The sequence below is a fragment of the Hyperolius riggenbachi genome, chromosome 2, assembly GCF_040937935.1.
Source record: "Hyperolius riggenbachi isolate aHypRig1 chromosome 2, aHypRig1.pri, whole genome shotgun sequence".
In the NCBI taxonomy this organism is placed as follows: domain Eukaryota; kingdom Metazoa; phylum Chordata; class Amphibia; order Anura; family Hyperoliidae; genus Hyperolius; species Hyperolius riggenbachi.
In genome coordinates this window covers 316,764,609-316,778,341 of record NC_090647.1, presented here as the reverse complement: position 1 = coordinate 316,778,341, position 13,733 = coordinate 316,764,609, and the positions used below count along the sequence as shown (strand labels likewise).

Below are 13,733 nucleotides of genomic sequence, written 5' to 3'. Positions count from 1 at the left end.
CCCACCATCCTCCAATGATGCACGATGGGTGTTGCTTCATGAACATGTGAAAGTCATACTACCACATTACTACTTTTTAAGAAGACAAAATTGTACTTAAAGGGATCCTTAAGTCAAATGGAAAAAAATGAGATTTACTCACCTGGGGCTTCCCTCAGCCCCCAGCAGCCGATCGGTGCCCTCGCAGCTCCGCTCCGATTTCCCAGGACCCGCCGGCGAGCACTTCCGGTTTGGCCGTCACCGGCCGACAGGCATGGGAACACGAGTGATTGTTCGCGTTCCCAGCCTGTATATCGCCCCCTATGCTGCTATTGCGGCCAGGAGATCCTCCTGGCCGCAGTAGCAGCATAGGGGGCGATATACAGGCTGGGAACGCGAACAATCACTCTCGTTCCCATGCCTGTCGGCCGGTGACGGCCAAACCCGGAAGTGCTCGCCGGCGGGTCCTGGGACATCGGAGCGGAGCTGCGAGGGCACCGATCGGCTGCTGGGGGCTGAGGGAAGCCCCAGGTGATTAAATCTCATTTTTTCCATTTGACTTAAGGTTCACTTTAACATTCATTTACAGTATGTAAATTACAAAAACAAACCAGCAAAACCCAGAAAATAATTAGACAAAGTTCTGCGTTGTCTCCAGCAGACCTGCAAAAATAACCACTGGCCCATAACCACTGGCAAATATCTTATTTACTTTTCACCTGTGTTTTCTCCAAGGAGAAATGCCTTTATATAACTTTAGAGTTCCCACCAAGAAAGAGGTTACTAAAAATAGGTTTGATATACCATTTTTTTACCTACCCGTATATACTCGCATATAAGTTGACTTTCTGAATAAGTCGACCCAAATATTAGATCCTCTTAACCTGAACTTTTTTTAATGACTCAAGTATAAGTCGACCCAGGAAAGTGTGCCATTAAGGGCAGAAGTCCCCAAAAGCAGCCTTAGTACCCTGCGGCCCCCCAAGTGTTGCCATTAACACAGCCAGTAACAGCAGATCAGTCACTTATAATACTGCGTGTGCAAAAAGGGGGAAGGGGTTGCACGAGTGCAAATCAAATAAAATATGAGGTCTGCTCAACAAGCATTATTCAAAGTTTTACTGTATTCAAAAAAGCTATGAAGTGCAGGGTAAATGCAGACACACAAAGGCAATGACTAGGGGTGTAAAACCCTGAACACAGCTCTGGCGTGTAGAGATGCACCTCTAGATGAAATGTCCCCTGCATTTACCTTGGACTTTTGGCATTTTAATAGAGCCACTTTGAAAATGTAATAAAACTTGACCAGCACTAATCTGTACTTTAGCAATAGTATTTGAGCAGACCTCTATACAGCAGCACATGGAGGTACCTACTAGGCTGCTCTGTCTGCACTGACATGCACCAGCATAGTTGACAGGAAAACACATTAATGGGAGATGGTACTATGGGAAGGGATGGGGTTTAGTAGTGCAAATTGTCAGAGTAGAACCTGTATTTTCCTTTAACAAATTGTATTTTCCTTTAACAAATCAGACCTACATTTCTAGACTTATAGTCTAGTATATACAGAACGTCTCAGTACTTTTTCAATTGCTAAGTGCTGACATTTTTTTGTTTTTGTTTTCAGAAATGATGAGAAATTAAATCTCCTAGGAGAAATCTCAGGAAAAAAGTTAATCATATAAAGCCTACAGGCTCTATTTGACATCAGTAAACAGGATTACTGATACATAATATTACACATAATACATTTTTTTAATAGTCATCTTTTTTTATTAAAATGTGTGTGTAGGCACAGAAATAGAGTAGCATTGATTTCCATATAACCAGGCTGAACGGCAATAGCCTAGTATCAGCTGAAATAGTTTTTGTTATGTACTGACATTTTTATGTATTAAGTGGTTGCTTCGGAAGCTCCCAGTCCCCTGCCTGACCAAGATTACTTTCTGCACCCTGTATTTGGAGCAGTGTCAGTTAGCTCCGTAGTCTGCAGAGTTTTCTATACACTTTATCAGCCATGCCAGATAAATCTTTAGGGCTTCTTTTTACATAAAATTGTTTAATATGTTTATATGATGTTTTTCGTAGTTAGTGCATGTATTCAAAATGTAGAAGTTCTTATGCAGAAAATAGTGAATAGTGGTGTTATCAGTAGCAGTTATTTGGAAAGGACTGATTGATTTCCTGTTGTCGGTTTAGTTGCATCACAACAGAAAAAAACGATCATACATGTAAACATCCTTGCACCAGAATAGGCATTAGCACTAGTTTCACTGACGCAGCAAATAGGCATTGAAACAAAGCTCCACAGTGACATTTTCTTTTCTTTGTCAGAGTTGGTATATTATCATGCGCTATGTACAGTAGCATTTTCCAGAGTACACCAAATCATTTGTATTCTGAACTGTCAAAGGATCTCTCACTGTAGTGGCCCTATTATAATCTGGGGCCAGTTTTTATGCAGAAGCCAGTTAACCTACCAGTAGGGTTCTCCGTAGTGAAGGTCACTTTTTGTTTGCAAAGTTAGGCTGATTGAAAATGGACCCAATTTGCAAACTCAGTTGTGAAATATCATAAATCAGTCTTGTAGAAGTATAGTATAAGTGTATTTACTGTACAGGAGACAAAGATTGTCTGCCCCAGGAAGGCTTGGAACAAAAGTTATATACTCCAAATTACACATTACAATCATTCCTCCTACCATGACCCTGATTGGATCATCACAAAGTCTCCAAGCTAACTATTGGACCACACAATACAACATAAATGAATACATATTAATACTTAAGTGGATGAGATCAGTTAGTCGTTAATTATTATTAGAAGTATATGTTTCACCAGTAGCTTGTTTAATTTAAGGCTAGTTTGACTAGTGAGATTCACACAGCACCATCTCTTGTTTACAAGACAGACAAATCATTACTAGTAGCACATTTTAAATCCATGAAACCATATGAAAAAATAGAACTAGGCTTATAAGAGTAAATGTATAGAACAATGGAGTATGGTAATATGGCTTCCAGAAGGCCATTTTAATAATAATAATAATAATAATACTATCAATTTTACTCCAAATCCTACATCCTATTTCGAATTATTTGACCATACCCAGTTCTGTGACGTAACATATTTGCTTTCCACAGAACCTTTACACTATTACTTCTTTCTGATATTGTATCAATTGTTTGGGCAATGCCAGATACACAGCCGCTTGCTTAAATCCTTTGAATTCTCTATTTGTATCACTATTATTTTGAATATATATATAGAGAGAGAGAGAGAGAGATATCCAGCATCTTCGGAAGCACTTTACAATAGACATTACTTATTATACTGTTGATAAAGGAACTAATATCCTACTACACAGTTGAACAGGTCAGTTATTAAATTGTACATGGAGTTAGAAGATCTTGTTTACGCCGTTCACAATCTCATTGTCTCCCTTAACGATACTTCGCATGTACTGTTTAATGGTGAGTGGAGGAGGGACTACAGAGTGATGCAGAAGTGAGCAGTGTCTGCTAGAGAGAGAAAGAACATCCATTTTGCGTATAGTAAGCCTAAGTCTATAAAAAGATACCAGTGCACACTCCACAGTAATCAATATCTGAAAAGAAAGCACAAAGCTCACATAGCGTAATACTGTAACTGATAAAAGGTCAGCACCACACAGTGACCATAACATCAGAATCGTCAATCAATCAGACAGGGGTTCACCCGATAGTTGCCGCCTCATACACCAGGTGGATCTAGCGCTAATGCTGGGCATACACAGCCCAGATTCTTCTTATCAATCGAGACGCTGATGGCTCGATTGATAATTTCCGACATGTCCGATCACCGCGTAGATTGATTCCCGACTCAATAGGCAAAAATGAAGCGCTGATAAGCGCTGAGAAGGAAGTGCCCGCGGGGACGAGCGGGAGTTGATCCACACGCGCGGACGAGCGGTGACGCACCGGCATCGAGCTGCTGGCGCATAAACGTGCCGTGTATGCCCAGCATTAGGCTGTCATCCAGCCAGTAAGGATAACCCAGGAATCATTACACAGATAAAAATGTATTCCGGCAAGCATCCACAAGGATCCATAGAAAGTAAGGTACACAGCACGTTCGATCTCCGGGGCACTGTAAGTTTAAGCACCAAGGCGTCCCGCCAGTGAAACTTTCCCAGGAGCATACAAGCTACACGAGCACTCTATTCCTCGAGTGTAATGGTGTCAGCACGAACTGGCTCCGCCTTAAGCCGTTTCGTCCAATAGGACTCATAGTAAGCCTTGCTGCTAGATGCTACTTGCTCATGTGCTGCACCGCTGAATGGCGTTGGCTCACGTGGTGCTCCATTGTTCCTTCTCTCCTCTCAATTATCTCTTACACAGTGCTCAGCCATAACCAGAAAGGAATGTCCGTACAGTGCTCATTTGTCACAACCTTGAGGCAGTGGAGAAAAACAGACTGGTGGCAGTGAACTTCTTCTATGGGTCAGATCACACCAGATCATTTTTACATGCTCCTTTGTCTGTTTTTTGTACAAACGTGACAGGTGTTTTTTCCCCTTTATTTTAAAGCAGCTGAAATCTGGATATATTTACTATAAAAATAAATACACCTGTAATAGTGCAAATGTTCATTCATCGCGCAAGTATATATACACCACCGGTGAGCTGGGCGCAGGGTGAGCCGATTGACTGCTCATACTGCTGCTGCTCAAATCCGCGGCGACGTTAAATAATAATCCCCCTCAGTCGTTGCGGCTTGGAGGGAGATGTAATTCAAGTAACCCTTACGCGCTACACACAAACATTACTGCTATGAGCTGTCTAGCTTCGGCACTGAGAGCCGTGCGCCTGAAACCACCTGCTTAGAATTCATGATGCTTTTTGAAACTTTGCGCAGACAAGTTTTAATAAATCCTTGCAAGACTGCTGATATTCCTAAACATTTTCTAGCTCAGTAGACTCTTATAGTGTTTGGCCTTAAGGTGGCCATACACTGGTCGATTTGCCATCAGATCGACCAACAGATAGATCCCTCTCTGATCAGAGGGGGGTCGTATGGCTGCCTTTACTGCAAACAGATTGTGAATCGATTTCAGCATGAAGTCGATTCACCATCTGTGAAGCTGCCGCCGCACCCCCCCCCCCCCCCTTCATACATTACCTGATCCGGCTGGCGCAAGTCCCCCGGTCTCCGCTGTCTTCTTCTCCGCTCTGGGCTCTAGGGCTGCAGCTTCACTGTACTTCCTGTCCAGGGAAGTTTAAACAGTAGAGGGCACTCTACTGTATAAACTTCCTATCGGGACAGGAAGAAGTGAAGCCTGCCAGAACCCCGCGGAGAAGGAACAGCGGGGACACGCGCCGGCGGAGCAGGTAATGTATTGTTGCTAGCGTTTATCGTCGCACTCCCGACCCGCCGGCGATCGTGCAAAATCTTCCGCACGGACGGATCGACGGGAACGATCGATTTCGGACGGAAATCGATCGTTCAGTCAGCGTTTGCGCAACAATTTCACAGCAGATTCGCTAAGTGTATGGGCCCCTTAAGATATGAACATGTGATGCTTTAATCAAACTATGTTCTTCATTTTAAGAACACCTTCTCCAAAATTCAGTAAATTACTTAAAGGACAACTGAAGTGAGAGGAATATGGAGGCTGCAATATGTATTTCCTTTTACACAATACCAGTTACCTGACAGCCGTGCTGTCTATTTAGTTGCATTAGTGTCTGAATCACACCAGAAATAAACCTGTAGCTAATCTTGTCAGGTCTGACAATAATGTCAGAAACATCTGATCTGCTGCATGCTTGTTCAGGGTCTATGGCTAAAAGTATTAAAGGGAGAGGATCAACAGGGCTGCCAGGCAACTGGTATTGCTTAAATGGAAATAAATATGGCAGCCTCCATATACCGGTACCTCTCACATCAGTTGTCCTTTAATGGCCTTGTGTGAATGTAAAAAATATTGTGGGCAAATCCTGTCTATGGATTTTCTGTTAGCTGTGACGGTCTGGTAGCCAATAGAACGCCTCTTCTTTGTCTGCGTGAAGTTATCACTGGTTTTACTCTATTGTCAAATCCTTTTTCTCTCTACAAAGATTGTGGACCTCATTTATGAATGTGACTGGAGACTGGTGGTTAGATAACAAGCATGGCTTATGTCTTGCAGAAACATGCCAAAGGACAGGATCTATTTAAGAAAGTATGCAGCCACTTAAACATCCTGGAGGAGGACTATTTTGCCCTGGCTATATGGGAGTCTCCAACCTGCAAGGTAAGTGGAGTAACGTGGTCAGGTGTTTCAGTGGTTTAAAGAGGACCTGAACTCAAAACTTCCTCTCTGCTCTGAAAGATAAGCAACAGCATAATAACCTTTAAAGAAAAACATTTCTTTGTTACAGCTTACAGAACTGCAATCAATCTTCTTTGTGTCTACTTCCTGCTCATGGAAGCAGACAAAGGGTTAACATCATGTGATTACATATTTGCTGTGTCTGCGGAGAAGCGCCGAATTTCTTTGCTGACACAGCTGAGAGCTCAAATAACACTTGTGATTACTTGAAGATGAGGGGGAATTAGACAGGCTCTTCACTCTAAAAACACACAGGGTTCATTTCTCTCTGTTTTCTTTGTCATGTGCAAGAGTGCAGGTCCACTTTAAGCGCAAACTAAAAGAAAATAATGATTTGACCGACATGGGGTCATGGTAGGTTTTGGTTCTGTGTAAACAGTGATGCTCCCAGCAGCAGTTTCATTGTTCATTCAATATGTGATGCTGCAGAGAACCAATGTCCCTTGATTAGCTCCCACCAATACTCTCTTTTCAGACCGCATTGTCTACCAGATTAATCTGCACAGGATGAGCTTGTGAATGGTTGACTGCACTTCTCCATTCGGGCACAGAGACCTCTTCTGTCTAGCTAGCTTTGCTCAGCATCACTTAGCAGACATTGTGATTAACAGATATGGGATGCTTGGCACATGTTGTTGTTTAAAAGCTGAACTACATTATAAAAATTAGAAATGATTTGTGAAGAGATCTGGCACCAAACGAACATTCCTCAACTATTGAACTTGTAGCTTTCAAATAGGTCACAGAGTATGCTTTTTTGCTGTTTAAAGTGAACCAGATACGAAGCACCCTCATGTATGTTACCATATATATCAGTGGGGACATTCGAGAAAACGCCTACCCTGCTCTCTGTTTCATCCTTCACTGTGCAGCCTTCTTGTTATCAGCCCTGATAAAATCCCCGACTGAGCATTCAGTCTGGCTTTGCTGAGGAATCATTATAGCTGAGTCTGTCTTCTCTGATGTTTTTTCAAACCCAAGCCTGCCCCCTTCTGGCTCTGCTATAATGACTCGGTTATAATGATTCCTGAGCAAAGTCAGACTGAATGCTCAGTCAGGGATTTTATCAGGGCTGGTAACAAGCAGGCTGAGCAGTGAAGAATGAAACCGAAAGCAGGGTAGGTGTTTTCTCTAATGTTCCCACTGATATATATGGTAAAATACATGAGGTGCTTCGTCTCTGATTCACTTTAATCATTTCAGGATTCCCTACTCCCCACAGCCGGCCAACACTAAGCTCTGATTATTTGTAGATTGAATCCTACCCATGTTGTTGGGAATGAGCTAACCAATAGCTGTGACTGTTATTGGCCACCTTGAAGCAGGCATCCTTTATCTTTTAAAAGGGACCATTTTTGACCAAAAGGGTAAGGTCTAGTGATTTAGTATAGGTTGCTTGTGCTCTGTTAAATTGTTTTTTGGTGAAGAAAAAGAGCTGTCAAGTAAAACTGCATAACTACAAACGTCATTTCGTTCTCTTTTAATATGGTCGGTTGATTGCGTCACATCAAAGTGAAGGAATCTGAAGTAATCATTGTCATATTAAAAATGATTGACGCAGTAAGAATAATTTGCGTGCAGCAGATTCAAATCCTCACGAATATTCAGTTTTTCTTAAGATTACAGAATTGATTACTTTGTCATAAGGTAGCTTTGGAAAGTGCATGGCTAGACTTGTTTTAGTCCTGGCAGTGCTCTCCTATGCCTTCTCCCACACATTCTATAGATAACTATTAGGTAGACAGAGGAGGAAGTGATTAGAAAGGTAAGAATAAGTCCCAGAAATGGCCTTCTGCCATGTCTCACCAGCACTGGTAAATCACCCAGTGCTATACGTGGTCTGATCTAAATTACATGTTGCTCTGGGAGACATCTCAAGCTCACTCCAACCTGAATTATCGCAAATTCTTTCTGTTTTAAGAAAGCAAACTTTTGTTTTTCTTAGCATCTTAGTAAGGGGGCTTTAGGACCATTGTAGTCCCTTACACACTCCAATGAGTTCTGGTTTACCATGAGCTTGCTGGTTAGTCTGTACCTCTCGGTGTTACAAGCCCTACTCAATAGAGCCAAATTAATCCATGCCATGCACTGATGAGGATCAACCAATCCGAAACAGTCTGTATGCATGTTGGATTATTCTGGCTCTGTACAAATTTACAAGCTGACACATCATTGCATTCCAGCGGTTCTGGAGGTGTGTTTAGCTTCTAAGGGTAACAATCAGGGCCGGATTACCGACCAGGCAACAAAAGCAGTCGCTAGGGGCCCCCATTCAGAGTCAAAGGGGCCCTATCAGCACATAAACCAGCCCTCGCCATCCTGTCAGCGGTGGCTGGATGGTATAATGGTTAAAGGGACTTTGAGTAGTGCAGTAACTATGGAAATATAAATATATATATAAACCCGCCGCCCTATGCCTTTTAGTTTTTGCCATTTTCGCTATCGAAATCGTGGCCACTGCAATTTCGATCGCGAACATAGCGAAAACTAAAAGGCGTAAGGAGGCAGCTTATCTATCATTGGAAAGAGGAGAAAGAGAGCTTCAAAATGATATGCATCTTTCCATAGTTACATTGTATTACACAGGACGACTTTTCTCCAAGTCGGCAGCTCTATTCAGCACAATGCAATGAAATATAAGGAACCCAGGGGGATATAATTACAAACATCATGCTGGTAGGTGTGAGGATGTAATTAATTAGTTGTGGGTATGCTTAAAGGCATACCCACAGGCACTGCTCGGAGTCCCTTTAAGGGCTCTGCCTCTGACACAGGAGACCAGGGTTAGAATCTCAGCTCTGCCTGGTCAGTAAGCCAGCACCTATTCAGTAGGAGACCTTAGGCAAGTCTCCCTAACACGGCTACCGCCTATAGAGCGTGTCCTAGTGGCTGCAGCTCTGGCGCTTTTAGTCCGCCAGGAGAAAAGCGAGATATAAATGTTGTCTTGTCAAATGATGCCGTGCGCTGCTGATTGTCTTCAGAGCCAGGCTCTCATCCTAGGTCCCCCTCCTGCTACTGTGCGCTCTGCCACTGCCCACTACCTCCCTTCCCAGAGAACCACAGCTGCAGCAAGAATGATAGCAGATGGCAAACGCTCACTCACCTATCCATGATCCAAGCGATAGAGATCCTGTCATCTGAAACCCATCTGTCTCTTCTACAGTGCAGCCGCTCGCTCTGAACTTCCTTATTCTCAGATCAGACAGGAAATAGGGAGTAGTAATAGTAGTAGTAACAGAGCGGCAGCACTCTAGAGGAGACAGATGGGCTCCGGATGACGGGACCTCTATTGTTTGGATCGCAATAGGTGAATGTGAGTCATCTGGTGCTGTCATTCTCCCCCGCTGCGGCTGCCTTCTCTGCTGGACTATCGTATTCACTTGGATGGAGGCTGCATGGTGGCTGTCTAGTTTGGTAGGAAATCGGTTGTTTGGTGGTGGGGGTGGTTATGTAATTCTGTCTGGGGAACGGCTTCCGGTTTGGCGGTGTCCAGAGCTTTCTGCTATTGCCAGGCTGGAGATGCAGGAGGAAAGTGCTGCTGCTGTGATATCTGGTGCCCTCTTCACAGCGGTGCCCCAGCCCCTGAGTGCCCAGCCATTCATCTCTTACTCTGCATTTTGCTGCTGCTATTCCCTGCATTGTGCACCCACAGAGGAAAGCGGGCTGTTGCCTATAGCAACCAGTAGCTCGGCTGCCCCGGTGTGTGCGGCATGTTGCTGTGCAGCTGCATCTTCTGATTCTATTACGACATGATGCGGGGGCCCAAATCAGTACTTTGCTTAGGGCCCCATTTAGCCTTAATCCGGCCCTGGTAACAATGGTTAATTTGCATATATTCAGCAGTGTTGAACTGGGAGACATCTCAAGCTCACTCCAACCTGAATTATCGCAAATTCTTTCTGTTTTAAGAAAACAAACTTTTGTTTCCCTTCCAGAGGAAGATGGATAAATATGCAAAATACATGGCATGCAGAGATTTTCTGACATGTTGGAAAATCTGTCCAACATGTTTATTCATTCCCTTTCCTCAGTTAAGAGTGAGTCATTATGTATCAGTCACACCTAGTCACTAACCACGTGCGGGTGAAAGGTTTGCCAAGATTCCAACAACTCAACAATCTGAAAGTGGATAAATCGTTCTCATCTGGTCTCTGTAATGCTGACCACACAACTTTGGGGAAATCTAATCAGGGCTGTGGAGTCGGTCCAAAAATCCTCCGACTCCTCAGTCTAGGATTCCTCCGACTCCTCGACTCCGACTCCTCTAATTTGCATATTACAATTTTGTTGATTAAAAGTATGTAACATGAAATTCGTCTCTTAACTGCCAACACTTAGGAATTTTACAAGACAACTGAAGTGAGAAGGATATGGAGACTACTATATTTATTCCCTTTAGACTAAAACTAGTCCTTGGTAAGAGTACTTGTAAAAGGTACAAACCGGAACAAAGAACATCTATCAGGCCCTAGGCAATGTAAGTGTGGGTACATGTAAGAATGATGTGCAGGTACTCTGCAGGGGAATGAGGAGATTGTAAACAGACAACACCTCTGTGTTCAATGTGCGCAGCATTCTCAGTGGATTCCCTGCAGCTCTGTGGGGAGTGCATATGTAGAGTATAGTACTACTGTGTAACAAAGTAAACCTGAGACAGATGAAATTAAAGTTTTATACATACCTGGGGCTTCCTCCAGCCGCCTTCAGGATAATCAGTCCCTCGTTGTCCTCCTCCACCACCTGGATCTTCTGCTATGAGTCCAGGTACTTGAGCCAGTCGGGCGTAGTGCGCATGCACACACTCCTCTGCCAGGAGCATACTACACCTGTGCAGCACTATTGCGCAGGTGCAGAATGTTCCTGGCTGTGGGAGCGGCATGCGGTCGGACAGCGCTGACTGGCTGAATTACCAGGACTCATAGCAGAAGATCCGGGTGGTGGAGGACAGCGAGGGACTGATTAGCCTGAAGGGGGCTGGAGGAAACCCCAGGTATGTATAAAACTTTACTTTTCATCCGTCTCAGTTACCCTTTAATTTGTAGTCACCAAACCAAATTTTAACAACATATCAAATTATTTGATTTCATCAGCAAAGGGAGTGCATACATTTGCATAAATCAGCATCAATGCAGAATTATTTCCATCTCGTTGACCATCTCTATTAGTGACACAGCTACACATCAGGCCTTTATTCTTACAGCATAGATGTTATTTAGCATATATAAGAGTTTCCTGTGTACACATCATATATACAGTCACAATCAAATATGTATATCTGACCTTAAAAATACAGGGGGCTGCTTTATTGAAGCAGCACAAGTAACTAATTTTGATTGGTTTATTTCATTTTTGTGGACTAAGCACAGCTATTACTGTATATATACTGTATATATACATTATTTTTAATGACTATTATCTGAGAAATAGAACATTTTATCATATTTTCTATTTTAATTACAGTTACAAATTCATTAGGAGTCGGAGTCGGTGCATTTTTTCCCGACTCCGACTCCAGGCACCCAAAATTGCCCGACTCCACAACTCCGACTCCACGACTCCGACTCCACAGCCCTGAATCTAATAAGTGATCAATTTTCTTTCCATGCATCGGAAAAAATCAATAGTTTACAAAGTACCGTGATCAATTCTTGTTGGATATACAGTATTTCATTACATCCTGATAGATATTCCCATTCAGGATCTTAAATCTGATTACAGAAATATTGATTGATTCTATTCCTTATGCAATCTTTTCAGATCAGAAATCGATTTATGTCAGATTGTCCTGTGTGGCCTGCAAAGAGATGTTCTCTTTGCTGGCAACCCTGGTCTTTTTTTTAATTTTATTTTTTTTACACTGCCCAGAGTTGTCGAATTTAATCAAGCAGCATTTCTGGGTCTGTAAACGACATTTAGGCTGCTTTTTTCACTTGCTGCGATCTGCTCCAGAAAGTGAGTCGCTAGCACTTTGCCGATCGCAACAGCACTGCGATTAACATGTAAATCACGATCCTCCTTTTCCATCAGTGCGATTTGTTTTTGACCCATTTTTTCACAAACACAATTGTATGTCTGTATGATTTTTGTTGCGACCGCGTTTATTTCCTGCAATCGCGGCAAGTGGAAAAAGCAGGTTTCATAATTGCAAACGTAGCTTGACTGTTCTTGCAATCCGCTTGCAAGTGGAAAAGCAGCCATGAATTAGTTTGTATTTTATTTGTCTTCATACGTATTGCTTCATGGAGATCATTATGTATTTATTCTGGTGCTGTCGTTAAATAAAACACTTGTTTTTTCATCTTAGACGTGGATGGATCCTCTTAAGGATATCAGAAAACAGGTGCACGGTATGTATGTTTGAATATTTGTGGTCTATTGATGAAATCTTCATAGTTCTGTGTTTTCTGTTTAGCCCATATCTCATCAACAGGGTGTCATTGAGTTCAGAGGTGCTCACAGCATCGGGTGTAGCCATAGCTAGGGATGCTGCTGCGGTGCTCAGTCACTGTGTTCTTCCACCTGGGACCTTTTTTCATAGTTTGGGCAACATTTGGGAAAATAGCAGCCGGCAGCGCAAGGGACTGTACTACTTCCTGCACAAGATCTAGTACCCCTACCCCTTCCTGTCCCATGGGCAATGTGTCTCCTTATTCTCTACACACAGCCTGCAGTGAGTGAATGTGCAGAGAAGCAGGGTGAGTGGAGAGAATGATTGCTGTGCTGCAGCTAGGACATTAGCAGGAAGCGGGGGCAGGATGCTTCAGAAGTTGCCTGTCATTAGTAACCATGTGCACTGGCTGCTGTAATACCAGAGTGCCCTAGACTATTGATTATTTATCTTGATCAGAGTATTTAATCAATAATGCAGGGCAGTCCAGAAGCCAGTGATGCAGGTGCTAACAGCCGACTTCTGTAGTGAGCAGAGAAGCAAGCTCCAGGCAATTTAGATTACGGTAGCTTGATTGCAGGTAATCTTATCTCTTTTCCCAGCTCCCCCCCACCCTGTTGTCTTCCCCATGACCATTTCCTCTCTTCAGATTTCAGTGCCTTCTTTTAACAGTATGTCCCTGCCAAACAGCACTGGTGATGTCTGCAGTCCTGATGAGTCCTTCCTGCAATTTCTCCTCTCCCACCAGGCTTTCTATCTTGTCTACCTCTTTACCTCCCCTCCTCCTATGCATCCCTCTCTTTTGTATTTCCCCCTTTCCTGACTGTCCTCAGAGGAACTCACAATCTAATTGTACCGTAGTCCTAGTCTGATGTCCTACCACATTGTTGTTGTGTTTTTATAGAGCACTAACATCTTCTGCAGCACTGTATACAGTTTCATAATGGTTAGCTCCGTCCTAATTAATCCTTTTCGCCAAAAATCCCACAAAACTTTGCAGTGACACGCACG

General features: G+C 43.1%; 1 protein-coding gene across 18 annotated transcripts in view; it reads left to right on the top strand.

Annotated features, from left to right (window-relative positions):
- EPB41 (erythrocyte membrane protein band 4.1) overlaps nucleotides 1-13,733 on the top strand; it is a 228,181-nt gene that overhangs the window by 143,566 nt on the left and 70,882 nt on the right. For all 18 annotated transcript variants that reach the window (XM_068269163.1, XM_068269169.1, XM_068269168.1 and 15 more), the window contains exons 4-5: nucleotides 6,152-6,256; nucleotides 12,639-12,681. In XM_068269163.1, the coding sequence (XP_068125264.1) occupies nucleotides 6,152-6,256; nucleotides 12,639-12,681 (148 nt within the window). The remainder of the gene's footprint in view (nucleotides 1-6,151; nucleotides 6,257-12,638; nucleotides 12,682-13,733) is intronic.